Raw genomic sequence first — 19,313 nt, 5'->3', positions numbered from 1 at the left:
CCATGGCGAAGGAGTGACTTCAGTCTTATCACTGGGCGGCTAATGTCCTAATTGAATCAGATGTTTTGGAGTGGGGAGATGTTTGGAGATACTTAAGGTAGTATCAAGGAAAACGAGAGGCTATCTTCAGATCTGTGCAGACGATGCATGAAGAGAGAGAAGACTAAGGGTACTGGCGTAATGCCATAAGTTTGTACAGACGCATCCCCAGAAAGGACTATATCAACACATTTTACCGGATAAGAGAAGGTTGCAACAAGTAATTGTTTTTTTAGATGATCATTTATCTAGACTAACTAGATAACGAGAAGACAGAAAGGTCGTGAGGAGCTGGGAAAGCAGTCAAATCAAAGGGAATACAGGATTTTGTCTTTGTTTGGAGAGAGACAAAAAAAACAAGTGATGTCGCAGCTTCTATGCCATCTGCTTTTACTGTGTCTGGTACCATCTGTGGGTAAGTGGAAATGAAAGGAGTTAGAAATGGAATGCTTATATTGCAATGTATCATATACTGTGTTTGTGCGTGCATGTGTGTTTATGGGAGAAGCTAATTGCTTAATTGGTGTTTAGCTTTTTACATTGACTTGTGCATTATTACATTAACAGCATTGTTTAAGCCCCTCCCACCCATTTCCCTCAACTGTCCATCATAAGACTTCAGCTTCTTCCTCTGAAAATGTTCACTGGCAATATTACCTATTAAAAATCTCTACTATCCTTCAGTCCCTGTGCCAAACTTTAGTTTTACTTTGTTCTTAGCGTAATCAATATCTTTCTCTTTCAGTTCCTCTGTTTTGCTTCACCTGTGTCTTCCCTGCCATCTCCCCACTGGACTGTATCAAGTTCCCTCAGAAGTGTCCTCCAGGTCAGCTATGTCTGTCCAGCAAAGCTGTGGGGAGGCGCGGTGAGAGGTCCTTAAGTTACATACATTGTGTGTGTGTGTGCCCGCATGTTTGTGATTGAGTGTGTACAAATAACACCATTAATGTAACACTAATTCGGTCATAAACACCTTTAATCTACAGGAGAGTTCAGTTTGACGCTCTACGAGAAGAGCTGTGTCCTCTCCGCCCTGTGTGGCCTGACTGGTGAGAAGTACGCAATGGGCCTCAACTTCACCTTTACCAATGAATGCTGTTCTACCCACCTGTGTAATGGGGCCGCAGCCCCCTCTGCCCTCTACTGGACTGGCTCTGCTCTCTTTCTCCTCTCATTCACTCTCTCACTGTGATTTACCCACCTTTAAAGATAATGCTACTGTTGCTAAATTCATAAGGAAAACATGACCACATTCAGATGCCTAGCGTTGGTCGAAACCTTTCAGATATAAATGTGATGAACATGATTCCTTGTTGTAATTGTTGGAGGCATGTTTGTTATAATGTACATACCATATTTCTATCTGTTCGTTCCAAAACGTTGTATTCTGCTGAACGTGGCCCAGGTGTTTAACACAGTAAATGTGTGCTTTCTGTACATGAAATATGGACAGAGGAGATCATTTCCATTGAACTGACCATTTTCTGGAGATGAGCAAAGCACGCACATGGTTTTGCTCAAGTAATGTAAAATAATGTGCCTAACACTTTATTTTACATATAGGCATAGAATTAACAATATCCCACATTTATCTGTTATCAAAGTTGAAAATGAGAGCTAACAACGTATAAAGCATCCACTCTATGGATAATACATTGTCTGGATATCATCTATAATTGTCTATTTGTATTTTCTATATTTGGGTATATCTTAATTTTTATAGGCTCTGACAATTTTTGTCTAGCCTATCAAAACTTATAGGTAGGCATAATCATATATTATAATATTTGAATCCAATTGATCTAATATTTTTCCTGCAGTTCAAATGGCCTCGGTGGCACGAGCGTTGTGCGCACCAATAGTCGACTAGGTCTCCAACAGGTGTTTTTGATTCAGGCGTATACTGCCACGTTCACACTCTAGTTGGAACTAGGAAACTCGGAAATATTCGAATTGTCAACTGGAATTTCCAAGCTTCCCAGTTCCGACTAGTATTTGAACGCGGCATACCTATGGGGATTAATTGACGCAGGGCCTGATTTTGCTCGAGTTATTGTATCATTTTGGTACAGGAATATAGATGTTTTATATTTTCAACTTGGCCTTTTGCATTGTCTAAGAGCATCGGGACGCTCAAATGAACGCAAGTCATTTATAAAACCTTTTGTGAAGGTATTACTCGCCGAAGATTCACCATCTTTCCTCGAACGACGTGTGTTCCTGAACTCAAGGGTGCCGCTTGTAGACATGGAAAATTTCTCTCCAGTCCGTGGAACTGGACACGAACAATTACCGGATAAAGTCAGGAAAATACTGACCCCGGTGTACCCAACACAATAGCTATCTGGTCCAAAAAGTCAAGCCCGCGAAATGATAACACTTTGTAACATCAACAAGATGTTCGTGCAGGTAAAAAAACAAAACATTTTAGGCTCAGGGGGTTTACCGTTGCAACTGACGCTCGGAACATGCCAAGCCAATACATCTACAAAATATTCCCTCTTAGAATACGACCCCGAGCGCTATCTCCCACAAGGCCGAGAAGGTTTTCCAGTGTGTGTTTGTCAACATTCATAGGCCTACATTTCTCAGAAATACCTTCTTGTTGATATTGACATAGGCATACTTATCGTCAATAAAACCGCTAGTAAATAATCGTGTGGTGTACTCCAACATAACTTCGATATGACCCTCCGAAGGGCCTATCTGGCGTGCTGCACCATTCACCCTGCGAGTTGTCTGTCACTTCAACAGGTGACCTACAGTATTTACACTATTTTTATGATGGATTAATGTTTACCTTGAGTTCATGTCACTGGAGGAGTTATCATTGCATACACAAGAAGTACATAAATGATTCAGGTTGGCACAACATTTAAACGTTGATTTATAGTTCATGGCTATTTAGATTTGCTTAGTTCTTTCCAGATATCATTACTCCTACAAAATAGGCTACATGCTGAACATGGTACACAAGGTCTCCAAACCAATAAAGAACAGAACCCGTTCCATGCTCACTGCACGTAATGGTAGGGTATAGATGAGTCATTGATATACAGTAAATGAGTATAGTGCTCATGTTATAGAATACTTAAATGAGCCTTCAGGTAATTGAAAGATCTGACTACTCATTCTCTCTCCCTCAGCTCAATGGGAGAGACTTGCCCAATCCGATGTGTACTCTATGGGAAAGTCCATGTACTTTCAGGCTGAAGCGCCTTCCATGTCTAAAGATGGACGTCTCTATTTCCTCTCGTGTAATGTGAACATTAAGCAGTCACACTCCTCTACGCCTCACTTTACTGTCATTGACAATTTTGGGTAATGTAGACATACAGTATGTCTACAGATCACTTCTATCAGTATCATTTGCACAGTACTTTGCTTTTAAAGAGGCAATCTGTAGCTGAAACAATAACAAAACAAATCCCAGCTCATGTTTTGGCCTAAATCTGAGGGATGGGGCTGGAGAAATGGAACCACTCTCAAATGAATAGACAGAGCAATAGATGCAAGTGCTGACCATCTATGATATCCAAATGATAGTTTTGGGTTCTGATGTTGTACGATAGTTGAACTAGGCTCATGCAGCATTTAGAAGTTATGTTCTTCAAGAATCAATGGGTACATTTTGTAAGTCCAAAAATGAATGTAGCAATTGCAGATTGACCCTTTTTAAGGAACTTCTTGGATTTAACGGTAATCTATTTTCTGCTCAGGTGCATAGTTGAGAGCAGAAACGACAGTGGCTCCAGATTCATCCCATCTAAAAGGAATGTTGTGAGGTTTACCATGGATGCTTTTCTGTTTCAGGGAATGACAGCAGGGCAGGTATGTTAAGGATGCACATACTGAAGATGCGCTCCATTCATAATATGCAACAGTAACCATAGTTAACTGACCCGTAGTTGAACTTGTGCTACCTGTGAAGTTAAATATTCCGATTTCAACTGAATGTTTGCCAATTCTTCACCGATTATTCAGTGTGGCATGTAAAGCTAACTAGTGCTATTGCATCTTGAGATTTCCTATGCAATAAATGACCTTCATCAAGCATAACTACTCAGCTTGAATATATTTTCCTTTCCCTTGTCTGTGCAATTGATTTACTGAGGTCTGCTGACTCTACATTGCATTGGAAGTAGTATGTACATAAGTATGCAAACTGTAGATTCTGTGCCACATTTTTGAATCAGCCTGAGCCTCTCCTCTTCTGCCACAGCAGCTCTACATGCACTGTGCTATGTCTGTAGGGAGGTCTGTCCCCTCTTCAACTGCCAAGGCCTGCACTTACGATTCCGCAGCAGGAGGGTAAGCCCTGATAATACTGAAGCTGTCTGATACTTTATCCATATAGGCCCTGCAAAAGATGATAGAAAACCATGAATAATAGAAAAAAGACTCATGTTGCTCTCACACATCTTGGTCTGGTCCTATCAGATGGAAGGAGCTGTATGGAGCTTCTTCAGTCTGCTCCTGTTGAGTCCACATGTAGCTCTGCTGTCCCCTCTGTTGAGTACCGTGCCTACAAGTGTATCTTTGCATTTATTTACTGTTGGTTTTGTGAAGTTGTTTTGGTCAAGAGTACTTTTTTACTCTTGTAAAGATGGCCTCATTATGATATGAATAATTTTTATTTGGAAAGCCATTTTCAAACATTTATGCACAAAGCTTAGCCTTATCGCCACCAATGAGTATCCATTTATTCAGTCTGTCGGTGAGGAAGTTTAGCATCTAACTCGCTCTGTGTACTCTAGCCACCACCAAGATGGTCACCAGCAAGTTGTGGTCAGTTGAATACAACACAAAGCCTGCTCTGACCCAGGAGGTGACGACAACCTCACAGCCCGAGACCGTGGTGGAGGGGCAGTTAGGTGTGAGGCAGGTGGAGAGACTTAAAGAGAGACCTGTGAAGGGATTTGCTGTCGTGGAAGTGGAGCAGGTCTCTGAACCACACAGAACATTTGCGGAGTTCTTTGGTGTGGACAAATAGACAGCAACTGCAACTGTGGTCACTGCCTGATATTTAGGTCGATAATTTATCTTGGCAATAAAAAAATAAAACAAATTCTGATACACCATCTTGTTAATATTTTTGTTGGTTAAAATGATCAATGGTTTGAAGAAAAGAGAGGAGACCAACTCAAATATACAAGTTCCTTTTATTAGCATTACTACAGGGGTAAATGTTTTATTGCTACAATTGTATGAAACATTCTGTACAATTATACTTTTACAAATGTTAGATTTAATGAATATAGTAATTGAGATAAAGACCTCATAACAGTTTTACCACTTCCCACACAATGACTTTCCCCTTAAATCCTTCAATGACCTCAATTACATATTAAACAAAATACTTACATAATTGAAAAACTTGGTTTTCAAAACACTGAATCACAGGAAATGAACATTCTCAACCTCCATAATTGAGAAATTAAAAAACTTGCATAGCGTTACAATGTAATTTAGACATTAAAGACCAGATACATTGTGGATGGTATCTTGGATATCAGTCTGTTTCAGAAAGCTCTGCCAGCCCATCCAGTCTAGTGCAAGACACCCAGGCCTCAATAGTATGAGCTCAGGTGGGAGTGAGTCCCCGGGTGCCTTGGCATGGGAGACCCCGGATACATTGGGCTGGTTGTTGAGTTCCAGTAAGTTGTAGACGGCCCGAAAAAGTTCCCAGGGGACACGGGCATAGGGGCGGCATGTGTGTTCATGAAGTTCATTTTTGGCTGGTGGCTGTGGTAGGGCTGGGCATAAGATACCTCAGTCTGATACTTAACAATGCCCCCTTCTCCGCCGTGGCTCTGGTGGGCCTGTGAGATGCCCTGGAAGTCAAACTTGTAGGCGTAGCGCTTGCCGTGCACCTTGGTCATGATGTTCTTGTCGTAATAGTAGCGAAGGGCGCGGCTCAGCTTGTCGTAGTTCATGTTGGGCTTGCTCTTGCGCTCGCCCCAACGCTTGGCCACCTCGTCCGGGTCGGTCATCTTGAACTCGCCATTGGTGCCCTCCCAGGTTATGATGCTGGAGTTGTTGCTGTCCGACAGCAGCTCCAGCAGGAACTGCCACAGCTGGATCTGTCCAGAGCCTTGGAAGAGAAACGGGACAGAGGGTGAGGGGAATGGATGCATCAAAGGGCTGGGTTCTGTTAAAGCGAGCAAGATCTGTTTCTGAAATGCTTCTCTTAAGAGTAGAATTGTTTGTAGATTAGTGTAGTTTTATCCATATACACATTTGAATTTTTCTGTATTTGTATAGATTTTTAAGATGTTTTTTGCTTGAATATACTTATCTACTATTATGTATTGATTTCCATTTCATTCTTTATGCGATTTGCACTGCACAGAACACCGGCAGAATTATCACTGTGAATCATTGTCATTTTTGTTTGTGTCAATTAATCCTGTAAGTTTGAACTACTCCTGCAAATGTGACCTTTTTCACTGTGTGTCATGGAGAGAGATAGAACGTGGGTGGACCAGGCAGAAACCTACCCACAGGCCTGTGAGCGCTGGGGTCAGGCAGCCTGTATGAACTGTGTTTGCTTGTTCGGTTCTTGGAGTGGAGGGCCTGCCCTTCTGTGAGGAGATACAGAATTAATTCTGTCAAACAGGGTCATTCTGGTCAACGGGAGACAATAAATCAAATGTTTCAGCCTAGTTTTGCTGAGGGCGAATGTATAATGCTTTCATCTAGGTGGAGGTTTTTGTCAATGTGCCATCCCAGACAGGGAATGTATGACCATTAATTGTCCTCTTTTTAAGGAATACCTTGGCCCTCCTCGTTTCTCCTATTCAATCTCTTTTGGAGTGTTACAGTTCATGACACCAAAGCAGACAGTGTAAAGGCCACATTTGTCACCACCTTTTTGGTTCACCAGTTTAACATGGTGCATTATGGGATATGCTCTCACCTGGGTTGGCTAGACGACTGCTGATGGGACCTAATGCTTGGTATGGGTCTGCAAGGAAATTAAGGGTTTGAAAAGTTAGATTGTTTTATTAAGACATTGTTGGCTTGACTATGATACAAAGGTTATACCAGTGTTTCAACAAACTAGGATCAGGAAACGAGAAAGCAGTACAGATGCACACCTTGCACACTTCTCGGTGGAGGCTCCGTGACTCTGGTGCTGTGTTGGTGCTCCATGGGAGAACCTAAATCATAAACAACATGATGTATTTATCAGCATAATGCAAACATGTCAACAAAGTTTCTCTGTTTACTCTTAGTTTGCTCTATCAGTATTATTCCATCTTGAACTACAAAATGCTTGACTTAATGAATTTATTCTCTCCACTGTGAAACACTGTAGTAATAATTTCTAGAACTAATATCTTGATACAACTATTAGTATGAATCTGCCTTAGTGCACACAATAAATGTAAAGCACTGAGAATGAGATGTGATGTCGGTTATTATACCTTTGGGTACTGGAGGTGGCATTGGGTTCGATGGCCAGCTGTTCCTTCTGCCTATCTCCTCATAACTGTTCTCTGCTCAAAAAGAACAGAGGGTGAGACGAGGCATCCACAGGAAGAAAGTTCAGAGAGGGCTTTTAAGCATAGAGGACAGACAGGGTGGCAGGGTAAATCCATCACTTTTTGACAGCTTCTTTTTTGATTTAAACAAAACTTTCCACAACATTTTTGTACATGGAAGAAGTAGTCAGAAAGTGTCTTTTTGGACCTGAATGCCAGAACATTTGGGAGATAAAGGTGCTCAAAGTTGACCCATTTTGCATACTCCACCATGAGACATCCATGTCTTCATCACTGGAAAGGATAAACAGTTGAGTATGATATCAGTTAAAAGCTTATAAAAAGGTTTTTCAAACTGTTTTCAAATAAATTATAAAACATAAAAAATGTTTTAAAAATAATGATGGACTTTTTTACCTTTAACGTTAATTATCTAAAAATGCGCAAACTGTTATTTTCTTCATATATGCATATGTTGTAGCTTAGACCCTACTTTATATCATCTTAGGTTTTTGTGTTGTGCCTGCCATTGGTTGAGACATAACATGCTCTTTAATACAGGGTGGGTGTCATTTCAATCGTAGAAATGGAATGGACCTATATTTCAACATGAAACAAATTGGAGTTTCAGCGTTTTTTGATCATTTATGTTTAAGGTTAAATTACATTTTTATTTTCAATAAAGTATAAAATAGTTTGACAACACTATTTGTAAGCTTTTAAATTAGAGCAAACTCAACCGTTTATCTGTTCCATTTATTAAGACATGGCTGTCTCATGGTATGGTGGGGTATGCAAAATAGATCAACTTCGAGCACCTTGATCTCTTGAATGTTTTTGCATTTGGGTCCAAAAAGTAACTTTCTGGCCACTTAAACAATGTGCAAATGTGTATGGAATGTTTCATTCAAATCAAAAGGGGGGCTGTCAAAAAGTGATTGAATTAAAATGGATTTACCCTGCATTTTTTCACAAACACAATCTTGGTCTCAATAATTGCTTCTATTTCACCAGATGCATGTCCGATTACTTCGACAGACAAAGTTATAAGGATCATTTAGTTGCTAATGTTAGCCTGCAGTACCCCAGAGGGCCTTCAACTTGACATACTACATGAGAGGGGTCAACACTGAGCTAGCCTGCAACATTTATTTTTTATTTTACCAGGTAAATTGACTGAGAACACATTCTCATTTTCAGCAACAACCTGGGGAATAATTACATGGGAGAGGAGGGGGATGAATGAGCCAATTGTAAACTGGGGATTATGGTATGAAGGCCAGATTGGGAATTTAGCCAGAACGCCGGGGTTAACACCCCTACTCTTACAATAAGTGCCATGGGATCTTTAGTGACCACAGAGAGTCAGGACACCCATTTTAATGTCTCATCCAAAAGACAGCACCCTACACTGGGAAATGTCCCCAATCACTGCCATGGAGACTTGGTATATTTTTTAAGACCAGAGGAAAGAGTGCCTCCTACTGGCCCTCCAACACCACTTCCAGCAGCATCTGGTCTCCCATCCAGGGACTGACCAGGACCAACCCTGCTTAGCTTCAGAAGCAAGCCAGCAGTGGGATGCATGGTCACTTCCCAGAGTAGCTCAAACTGCACATGCAATGTTTCCAAAAACTCCTCCATGTAGCAAGATGGTGACACTGAAATGATACTTCCTGATCATCAAATGCGCCACTGAGAATTCCCATAGGAAACAATGGGGTATTGTCATCGATGGCTTCGTCCATATTTTTTTTACATGCTATGGAAGGAAGCCCATAAATGGAGACTCAAAAAGAGTGATTTGAAGCAGCCAGAAGAAAACAGACAAAGGAGAGCTGAAGATGGTCCAGTATTCCTTGGGGTGAGTGTCCTTTTGTCCGGGCCACCTGTGCTGCCATTAGATTGTCAATTGTGTCCCAAAGTGGGGCCCATACTCCCCCATTTTCCTCTGCCGGTGCAGCTGTTTCCTGTCTGAAACTGACTGTTGAGTCGTGGACTCGTAATAAAGTCATCAACTCAGGGAAACGCTCCGCCAAGAAACGTTAAAGCACTCTAAACTATGTAATCTGAAATGGCAACTCAACACTTCATTTTGAATCCATTAAATGAGTGAAGTATTTGATCTGCCTCTGAGAGAGGTTTGAATAGATGATTCCTGCCACAAAACCCCTCCATTTTACTCCCCTTCTCATTTTAAGGCAGTTTATCTCAATGCTTGCTAGCTCCAGGCTCTTTATGCATGCAGTTTAAGGATTTTGCACTAAGTCACTATGCTCTTGGTAATGAGTTGTGAAGTTAATTGTCTTACCTGATTTAACCTGTAGTCTGGGTTGTTGCTGTGTGTTGTTGGTTGGAGTTGTGGGGTAGGAGAAAGTAGGGCTGCCTAAAAAGAGATTCAAAGAAGGTTACAAAATGGATACATAGATCAGTTATGTCCTCATGTAGTATAAAAATAGTCAAATGAAAACTTTCTATGAGTCCCAGGCCGTAACCCTTACTCTGCCGGAGGTAATTGAGGTGGCCGAGCAGGATGTCTGTGTTGTAGGCGGACGTGAGGCGCATCATATCCTCCTTGGTCATCTTGCAGAGGGCCTTGCCCTCCAGTGTGTGGAAGTGCATGATGTCCACCTCCTCCAGGCTGTACTCCTTGATGGCCCAGTCCAGCCACTGGCGCACATGGTCCTGGGTCCACACCTCAGGGTCTGGGACCAGGAGGAAGAGGAGAAGGAAGATAGATTGGTAAGTCGGGGTAACAGGAGGTTGTTGTAACTCACACAGACGCAGCATCTCATAAAGTTGAGAAGTTACTCTTTTGTTTTCTTCTCCTTAAATGAAACTAAATGTATTTTTAAATGTACAGTAAGAACCCAAAGATTACGTATGGACGTCATGAATACCCCAAAATATCAGACAGTAGTATGGAGACGCCTAGCCTCTGTCTGTACCCTAGGGCAGGGGTTCCCAAACTGTTTTGCTTTGTGACCCACCAATTGAGGTGTCTTTTGAGTCGCGACCCACCAAAAGGGGTGAGCAGTGAAAAAAAACAGACACAAACCAAATAATAAGTAAAACATATTATCTTAGCAGCGGAGAGAAAATGTTGCAGTTTCAAAGCTAATCTCCCACGTTACATTTTTACATGGCTTTTGCTGTGTTCTTATGCTCAAACATTACAAAATCAATGGGGGCTGATTGTCTAGCTTTTATTCAGTTGATTGTTAATTTTCAAAGATTATAGGCTGCTATTGAAAAATAAGTAGGTCCTTTATATTTTCTACATACTTTCTATTTGGTTTTAGTCGTTTTAGTTTACACTGAAAGTGTTTTTATCCGGTGTCCCAGAAGTGGGTCCTGACCCAGAGTATGGGAACCACTGCCCTAGGGCAGGGATCATCAACTAGATCAGCAACTTTTTTTTTCTTGAGAGGATGGTCAGGGGGCTGGAACATAATTACAAATCATTTGACCGCAAGATGCCCAAACAGATATATTTGATTAAAAAACCTTGCTTACATTTTTATATGATCACTTATCTTTATATTATGTGTGGGAATACTTTTTAACAGATTTCCAAAATGTAAATAACTTGTAGCTGATTTGCTGGTGTTTTTACAATTTTTTATGTCCAAAAATAAAAAATACTGTTATAAATGTTTTTGTGCTCAGAAATGGGGGGGGGGGGGGCAGCCCTAGGGTCTTCATTGTCCTTGTTTAACACAGCTGTGATGTAATATCCGTGTATTATCATGGCCACTAGAATAACTTGGCCTGTGTGACTCAGGCTAAGAATCAAACCTTGTAGTCTTGTCTATTAATTGTAAAGATGTAATACACCTAATGATGCCTAATGTTTGGAATGTCATCTTAGGTGGAATCTCCCAACAATGACTCATTGGCTGGATTCCATTCCAAAAATGTGCTCCCTTCCTAGTTCCTAAAATCTGTTCTTAATGGCTAACTCACAAATGATGGAAGATCATTTAACAGGTGATGGCAATATGATGGGAACACCATCCCAGCCTATTTTCTTCGCAGATCCTTGTGTGCCATAGGATCTGGTCACCCCGCCGCTGAGTGTGTTGGCACCTCACCTGCGGGCACTATGACTCTCTTCTCCTCAGTGGCGCTGTTGGGCGGGGTGGCGGTCTGGGGGCTGGAGCGGGGCTCGGGGTATGAGGCCTGGTAGGCCAGCTGACCACCATCGTTGCTGCTCATGTGTCGGGAGCGTTTGGTCACACTGCAGTCCACAGGGGACTCACGACTGTCGAGGGAGGGAGAGAGTAGGTAGATGAGTAATATTCTCGTATGATTTTGTGTGATCCTGTTGCAGTATTTATTATGGTGATGGTCAACTCTCTTGAATGTAAAAAATATAACACTAAATAAGTGTGAATGTGAAAAATACAACACTAAATGAGTGAGAATGTGGTAAATATAACACTAAATAAGTGGGAATGTGGTAAATACAACACTAAATAAGTGAGAATGTGGTAAATATAACACTAAATAAGTGAGAATGTGGTAAATATAACACTAAATAATTGGGAATGTGGTAAATACAACACTATGTGGTAAATATAACACTAAATAAGTGGGAATGTGGTAAATATAACACTAAATAAGTAGGATTGGGGTAAATATAACACTAAATAATTGGGAATGTGGTTAGGGTTAGGGTTAGGGTTAAGTGGTATAACTTCTCTCAAAGACTGCTAATACTGATGCGCCCTCCTTCACCTGGTTCCGTTGATGTGATCTCCTCTCTTCCCAGGGTTCTGTGGTCCCGGCCCGGCCCACTCCGGCTCGGTGGGTTCTTGGCTCTCTTCGGAGGCCTGGCTGAAGCTTCCCGGTGACGTCATCTCGCCCTTCATGTGCATGGTCGTGGCGGCAGGGAAGGGCGACTCGAAAATGGACTGGTCCTCGCTCACCACGGACAGTGCTTCCTGCCGGCACGGACAAACAGTGGAGTCAGCGGTTACGGTAAGTATGAGCCACAACTAGTCATGTAATGATGGTAGCCAGGAAACTGTCCACACCTCCGTGAGGTTTTTCCACACTACGTTGAATGGAACACGCATGATGAGATTCCACACCCTAATGAGTCTTGTTCTATTGATGAAGGATTTATTAATTCCTGTTTCTAACTTTGTCATAGTCCAGATGTCATTAGAATTTGTGATTGGTGACTTGAGGAACATTACATGGAAAATAGGAGATTGGGGCATGAAGCTTATAAATCACTGTCTTTATTTGATCAATTTAGCTGTACCATAATGTTTGATTGCAGTTACTTGCTGTACACTGGCATCGACGTTTGGAGAAATGAGAGCTTCTGTGATCTTTGTCACAGTTTTAATTCGTTGGGATTGGGGTGATGGGAGGGAGCATGGTGGAGTCAGATCAAGATTTGAGACGCTTTCTTTGTGCTGCTTCCTGTTTAACGCTGACAAAGGCCCCCAAACTCCAAACCATTCCTCAAGATGGCACTCTTCTGTGTGAGTGTGTGTGTCTGTGTGTGTCTCTGTGTGTGTCTCTGTGTGTGTGTGTTTGTGTGTGTGTGTCTGCGAGGGCGTGTTGTGTCTATACGGTGGGTAAGGATAGGCCATGTTTTTGAGTCTTTGTGTGGGTAAGTATATATGTGTAGGTCTAAGTGGGAGTAAGTGCGTGTGTGTTTAGAGGACTTCACTATTGTCTTTGCGGCTCGTACGTCAGTGCCGGGCTTTTTCGGTGGCCCACAGGAAATCTGGCCCCCATGTGCAGAGAAACCTTTTGGCACAGGCCAAGGGAAAGGAAACAGAGGGGGGGCCACAGTGTAAAGATGTGGCTCATTTAAAGCTGGAAAACATCCTAGGGTTGATGAAGGTAGGGGAGGATTGGGTACGTCGGACAGCAAGAATACACAGCCTTGATTGAAGTTCAAAGTCCCGCTCTTCCATTGTGTTACCTGAGCATTGTAAAGTGTTTTATGCATGGTACACATTTAGTGGCATTTCCTTCTTCAGACTAACAGGGACAGGACTGTTAGCTATAGCAACATTGTAGCTGAAATAAATGACATTAATATATCAAACAGACATAATATTATTTCAGTACTGATACTGAAATGTTAGCACACGTGATAAGTTTGTTTTCAGTGGTAGAAGAACAACACATCACAGGTCAACCACACTTTCCTCCCTGACCGTTACCCACTCTCTCTCCTCTCTTTCTGTCTCTTTCCTCTCGCTTTCTCTTCGACTCTCTTTCTTCTCCCTGTCTGTCTCCCTCCTCCTCTCATGTTGTGCAGAGGCCCTGACAGCAGAAGTGAAACTAAGGGCTGAGCTGGGAAGAGGTTGAGGCTGAGCAGCAACGATTCATGGAAAGGGTCATGAGCGCCATTCTCATATTGTAATGTTATGCATTGGAGTGAATTGATCAATTGTTGAACTTCTTATCTTTCATTAAGTTCATTCATTGTTTCAATGGCGTGTTTGTGCATTCACAGCCACAAGCTCATACACCTGCTCTTTCTCTCTCGCCCCCCCCTCCCTCTCCCTCTATAGCTTGCAAACTGACACAAATATACCGAATGTGGCCTGACCGCCAATGCCACAACTGACTTCCTGTTCAATGAGTTTCGTAGAAGCTAGGCCCTGTTGCTGAGGAACACAAAATAGTTTTGAAAACAATTTTGTCTGCACACACCCATAGCATACACAGTACAAACGCACATGATCAATTTCCTGTCAGTTCTGCTGTCAAAATTCAAATCTTTATTTTCAGCATATTTGTGCATTATCACACTTAGGCCATTTTTATCTATTGAAAGGTTTGTGCTGAATGTACTAGGCCCACCTAAGGCTAATACTAGAAAAAGGTTCAACAAAATAGAAAAGCCAACTAAACCATACACAGGAAGAACATGTAGGACTGTAAGTTAGAAGTCTGTTGTCTCAGGTTCAGCTGCTTAATGGTTGATGGTTAGCAGCACATCAGATAATCATCTTATGAATCAGCCGCAAAGGGTGGTGCTCACACAGTTCACCAATAGTGACACATCCCTGTACCACAACCATGTACTACCAACTGTTGTGAAACATCCTCGCATTCACAACAGAGCTCTAGCTTAATAACCTCTACTGGAACTCAAACACAGTGCAAAAGCAAACAAACATTTACTTGTCCAACACCTGCTTCCCACCTGCTCTCTCTTAGTTCCTAGATATATCCTTGATTCACAAGGGAGACTGATTACTCGTCCAAACCAAATGCTTTGCAGTCTATATGCCTAACTATCATGGTTGGATTAACTTTTGTTCCATATCGTTGCTGAAGTTGATTTACAGTTGAAGTCGGAAGTTTACATACACTTAGGTTGGAGTCATTAACTCGTTTTTCAACCACTCCACAAATTTCTTGTTAACAAACTATAATTTTGGCAAGTCGGTTAGGGCTTCTACTTTGTACATGTGTAACAGTTTAACTTTAGTCCATCCCCTCGCCCCGACCCGGGCGCGAATAAGGGACCCTCTGCACACATCAACAACTGACACCCACGACGCATCGTTACCCATCGCTCCACAAAAGCCGCAGCCCTTGCAGGGCAAGGGGAACCACTACTTCAAGGTCTCAGAACAAGTGACGTCACCGATTGAAAGTCTACTAGCGCGCACCACCGCTAACTAGATAGCCATTTCACATCGGTTACACATGACACAAGTAATTTTTCCAACAATTGTTTACAGACAGATTATTTCACTTATAATTAACTGTATCACAATTCCAGTGGGTCATACAGTTACATGTACTAAGTTGACTGTGCCTTTAAACAGCTTGGAAAATTCCAGAAAATTATGTCATGGCTTTAGAAGCTTCTGATAGGCTAATTGACATCATTTGAGTCAATTGGAGGTGTACCTGTGGATGTATTTCAAGGCCTACCTTCAAACTCAGTACCTCTTTGCTTGACATCATGGGAAAATCAAAAGAAATCACCCAAGACCCCAGAATTTCTTTTGTAGATCTCCACAAGTCTGGTTCATCGTTGGGTGCAATTTCCAAATGCCTGAAGGTACCATGTTCATCTGTACAAACAATAGTACACAAGTATAAACACCATGGGATCACGCAGCCGTCATACCGCTCGGGAAGGAGATGCGTTCTGTCTCCTAGAGATGACTGCACTTTGGTGCGAAAAGGAAACAGGTACAAAAGTATCTATATCCACAGTAAAATGTGTCCTATATCAACTTAACTTGAAAGGCTGCTCAGCAAGGAAGAAGCCACTGCTCCAAAACCGTCTTTAAAAAGACAGACTACGGTTTGCAACTGCACATGGGGACAAATATCGTACTTTTTGGAGAAATGTCCTCTGGTACGATGAAACAAAATTAGAACTGTTTGGCCATAATGACCATCGTTATGTTTGGAGGGAAAAGGGCGAGGTTTGCAAGCCGAAGAACACCATCCCAACCGTGAAGCACGGGGGTAGCAGCATCATGTTGTGGGGGTGCTTTGCTGCAGGAGGATCTGGTGCACTTCACAAAATAGGTGGCATCATGAGGAAAGAAAATGATGTGGATATATTGAAGCAACATCTCAAGACATCATTCAGGAAGTTAAAGCTTGATCGCAAATGGGTCTTCCAAATGGACAATGACTCCAAGCATACTTCCAAAGTTGTGGCAAAATGGCTTAAGGACAACAAAGTCAAGGTATTGAAGTGGCCATTACAAAGCTCTGACCTCAATCCCATAGAAAATTTGTGGGAAGAACTGAAAAAGCGCGTGCGAGCAAGGAGGCCTACAAACCTGACTCCTTTACACCAGCTCTGTCAGGAGGAAAGGGACAAAATTCATCTAACTTATTGTGGGAAGCTTGTGGAAGGCTATCCGAAACGTTTGGCCAAAGTTAAACAATTTAAAGTCAATACACTCAATTAGTATTTGGAAGCATTTAAACGTCTGACCCACTGGGAATGTGATGAAAGAAATAAAAGCTGAAATAAATCATTCTCTCTACAATTATTCTGACATTTCCCATTCTTAAAATAAAGTGGTGATCCTAACTGACCTAAAACAATGTTTTTTTACTTGGATTAAATGTCAGGAATTGTGAAAAACTGAGTTTAAATGTATTTGGCTAAGGTGCATGTAAACTTCCGCCTTCAACTGTATGTTGTGAATTTATGTTAGCTTTGGTCTGTGCTGATGGTGCCTTTCTACAGAGGCCTCAAATTGCAGAGTTTGTCTACGAAGGGGAACGCTCATTGCCAAACAAGAAGATTGACTCCGCTAAATATTCAATCGTCTATTATTAAAAAGTCAATGGATAAAAAGTGTACATCTAAAAAAAAGTGAATAATGCTATTGTTTATCACAATTGAAATGAATAAAAATCTGCCTATTGAAACCAGAGCCATATATCAAAAAACTGTTTGTTTTCCTTATTGCATGCAGTTGATCACTAATTCACGACGGTGATCCATGTAACATGTGACCAACTCTGTCCTCAATATGGTGTAGAGGCCAAGAAAGCAGAAGTAGAGTTTGAATCGAGCTGATTTTGCAAAGGCCTGCAGCAGCTGCTCCTTCACCATGCAAAAACACATGTGGTTTTCACAACTTTTGATATGGCGACATCATGGATTTTTTTTTTTTTTACATTGCTTTTAGACAGTAGAAACATAAAACATGTACTGTAGCTGCCAATAATAAAGGATACACATGGCGCATGAGCACGGTCGTCTTGGCTATATTCAGAGTTCATTTATTCACATCTAAAACAATGCAGTACCTCGACACATCCAGTGACTTGATTCTGTTTTGCAAAGGCTCCGTTGCCTTTTTTTCGTGTGGAGGGAGCGGAAATGTGTGCGGAAAGTCTGAGGTTTGAGGCAGGAAGCCTGCAGAGTTCAGATAACGACACCTGACAAGCGCTCCTGTTTGCAGTTTAGGCCACTATATTCTTTAAATAACTTTGACAAAAACAACTGACTTTGTCTGGATGTTTTAGTAAATATCCATGTTTCAGTAGATGGGGCTTCATATTTAAGTTTTCAAAGTGTGTGCGCGCGCGCTTCTAAATTACGCTCTCTATGTCACTGTAATAACATACATTTTCAGTAACCAGAAGTAGCCTATTTTTTCCCCCGCTCAGGTTATCCAAATAATAGCCCAAGTACGTTAGGCCTATATGTTGTATAGCTGTAGGGTATAAAGAAAAGTAATGATCATTTCGTTATACGTTTCTGGAAGTGATTTGACTTCAGTGGACGAGAAACAGGATGGACACCTGCAATGCGTGAAAGTAGGCTAAAGTTGTTGGTTCAAAACATATACATTTTTATCAATTTAATCAAGTTTAATAACATTTTAATGTAAGTGGTTTATTCCAATGCCTTAGCTACTTCAAAATATAATCAACATGGTTCTTCAACCAATTTCAAAACCTGTTAAATCGTTTATTTCGTTTCGTTATTAGCCTCTAAATTGATATGTTTCGTTCTGCAAATAGACTGAATTGATCGTGAGATGTATAACCTTGGCAGAAAATCCATTCGTTGTTTTAGTGCATTTTTTTCTCAAAATTAAAGGTCCTTGTTGTTTTATAGGACACGCTATTTAATCCGGTTCTACATATTTTTGTTAAACTATTCGTTAACCGTTTGGTTAAATTCACCCTATTATGTGAAAATAATAATCAGCATTGCTATAACAAGGAAACCTTTATACGTTATATTTGTAATTGATGCTGTTCTGTTGTCTTGGTCAGCGTTTGTGCCCCACCTTCATGAGAAAAAATGCGTTTCAGAACAATTCGATAAGTCAATATTTTATCTATTCCAATAACAGTTAGGCTACATCTAATAGCCTAGTTATTCTCATCAATTTCGGTAAGCTTTAGGTCGTCTTTACATTACTCCATTTTAATAATTCGATTAAAGAATAATAATTTACTGAAGTCCTTTTGTTAATTGGATAAAATAATCCTAACAGTTATTCATATGTTGTGGTAATGATGATTAATGTTGAAAGAAATGTAAAATATGAAATACCAGTCATCTCATGGATTTCGATCCTCCAACTCTATGGAAAGTGGCCTTATACTCCAAATACGTTCCATGGCGCAAAGACACCTGCCACGAGCGCGCTCCAATAAACTTGTACTGATCAAGATTGCTTATATGCTGTGTAATGTGCCTCAAAGGCGTCGTCTTTATCATAAATTGTGACAGGTGCATCACTTCTTTAAATTACCTTTAACTTTCTTTAGACTAGCATATGTGCTTTTAAACCAGGAACGTGTGCATAAAACTTGATTAAATGAAACAATTCAAATCGCGAGTTTTGCGCTCCCCTTTTTACGCGTGCAGTGCTGGACACCATTTCGTTTTTATCGGTGTGTAAAGATGTAGTGGTTACTTGTGTTATTAAAGAGCCGACATACAACCACGAACGGGAAGGAAGAGGAAATTTTGTACAAGAAGGAAAGAGTGGGGACCTCGCATCACCGCTTTGCCTCTCTCACTCAGCAAACAGACGTGCTAACCGACTCAGTGGGTGGCTGCGTATCGTTTTCAGAAGCGACATTAAAACCAGTTTAATCGCCTACCTTTATCGTACAGTCCATTGTAGCAGTCACTCAGTCGTTGATTCTCATTTAGTCATTTAAACACGTTATAACTAGTCTGGATAGCCTGACTGAATCGCATCAACCCATACACAAGCGCATTTACCCTTTGGCGCAAACCATTGCAGCAACAATTCTTGCTTAGTCCATAACCGGATGGCAGCTTTTTTTCTC

General features: G+C 41.3%; 2 protein-coding genes and 1 pseudogene across 5 annotated transcripts; 2 read left to right on the top strand and 1 right to left on the bottom strand.

Moving 5' to 3' along the window:
* Positions 1-147: 147 nt before the first annotated feature.
* Positions 148-1,503, top strand: lypc (ly6 domain containing, pigment cell). Its single transcript, XM_055924427.1, has 3 exons — positions 148-454; positions 785-904; positions 1,026-1,503. The coding sequence occupies exons 1-3, from the start codon at positions 403-405 to the stop codon at positions 1,229-1,231; spliced, it is 378 nt and encodes a 125-aa protein (XP_055780402.1). The 5' UTR covers positions 148-402; the 3' UTR covers positions 1,232-1,503.
* Positions 1,504-2,119: 616 nt separating this feature from the next.
* Positions 2,120-5,032, top strand: LOC129856691 (zona pellucida sperm-binding protein 3-like; annotated as a pseudogene).
* Positions 5,033-5,182: 150 nt separating this feature from the next.
* On the bottom strand, positions 5,183-19,312 carry fli1rs (Fli-1 proto-oncogene, ETS transcription factor-related sequence). Of its 4 annotated transcripts, none has more exons than XM_055925675.1 (10): positions 19,122-19,312; positions 12,267-12,472; positions 11,621-11,790; positions 10,028-10,231; positions 9,838-9,912; positions 7,470-7,541; positions 7,140-7,202; positions 6,959-7,006; positions 6,540-6,623; positions 5,183-6,133 (listed from the first exon to the last, which is right to left on the bottom strand). In XM_055925675.1, the coding sequence occupies exons 1-10, from the start codon at positions 19,137-19,139 to the stop codon at positions 5,610-5,612; spliced, it is 1,464 nt and encodes a 487-aa protein (XP_055781650.1). In that variant the 5' UTR covers positions 19,140-19,312; the 3' UTR covers positions 5,183-5,609. The 4 variants fall into 4 exon arrangements, with proteins under 4 accessions (XP_055781650.1, XP_055781653.1, XP_055781652.1 ...); XM_055925678.1 differs by lacking the exon at positions 19,122-19,312 and adding an exon at positions 18,767-19,077; XM_055925677.1 differs by lacking the exon at positions 19,122-19,312 and adding an exon at positions 18,565-18,760.
* Between the last annotated feature and the right edge of the window lies 1 nt (position 19,313).

This window comes from Salvelinus fontinalis, chromosome 6 (genome assembly GCF_029448725.1).
Source record: "Salvelinus fontinalis isolate EN_2023a chromosome 6, ASM2944872v1, whole genome shotgun sequence".
NCBI lineage: Eukaryota > Metazoa > Chordata > Actinopteri > Salmoniformes > Salmonidae > Salvelinus > Salvelinus fontinalis.
The sequence above is the reverse complement of the archived record's forward strand: the minus strand, read 5'-3'. Positions and strand labels throughout refer to the sequence as shown.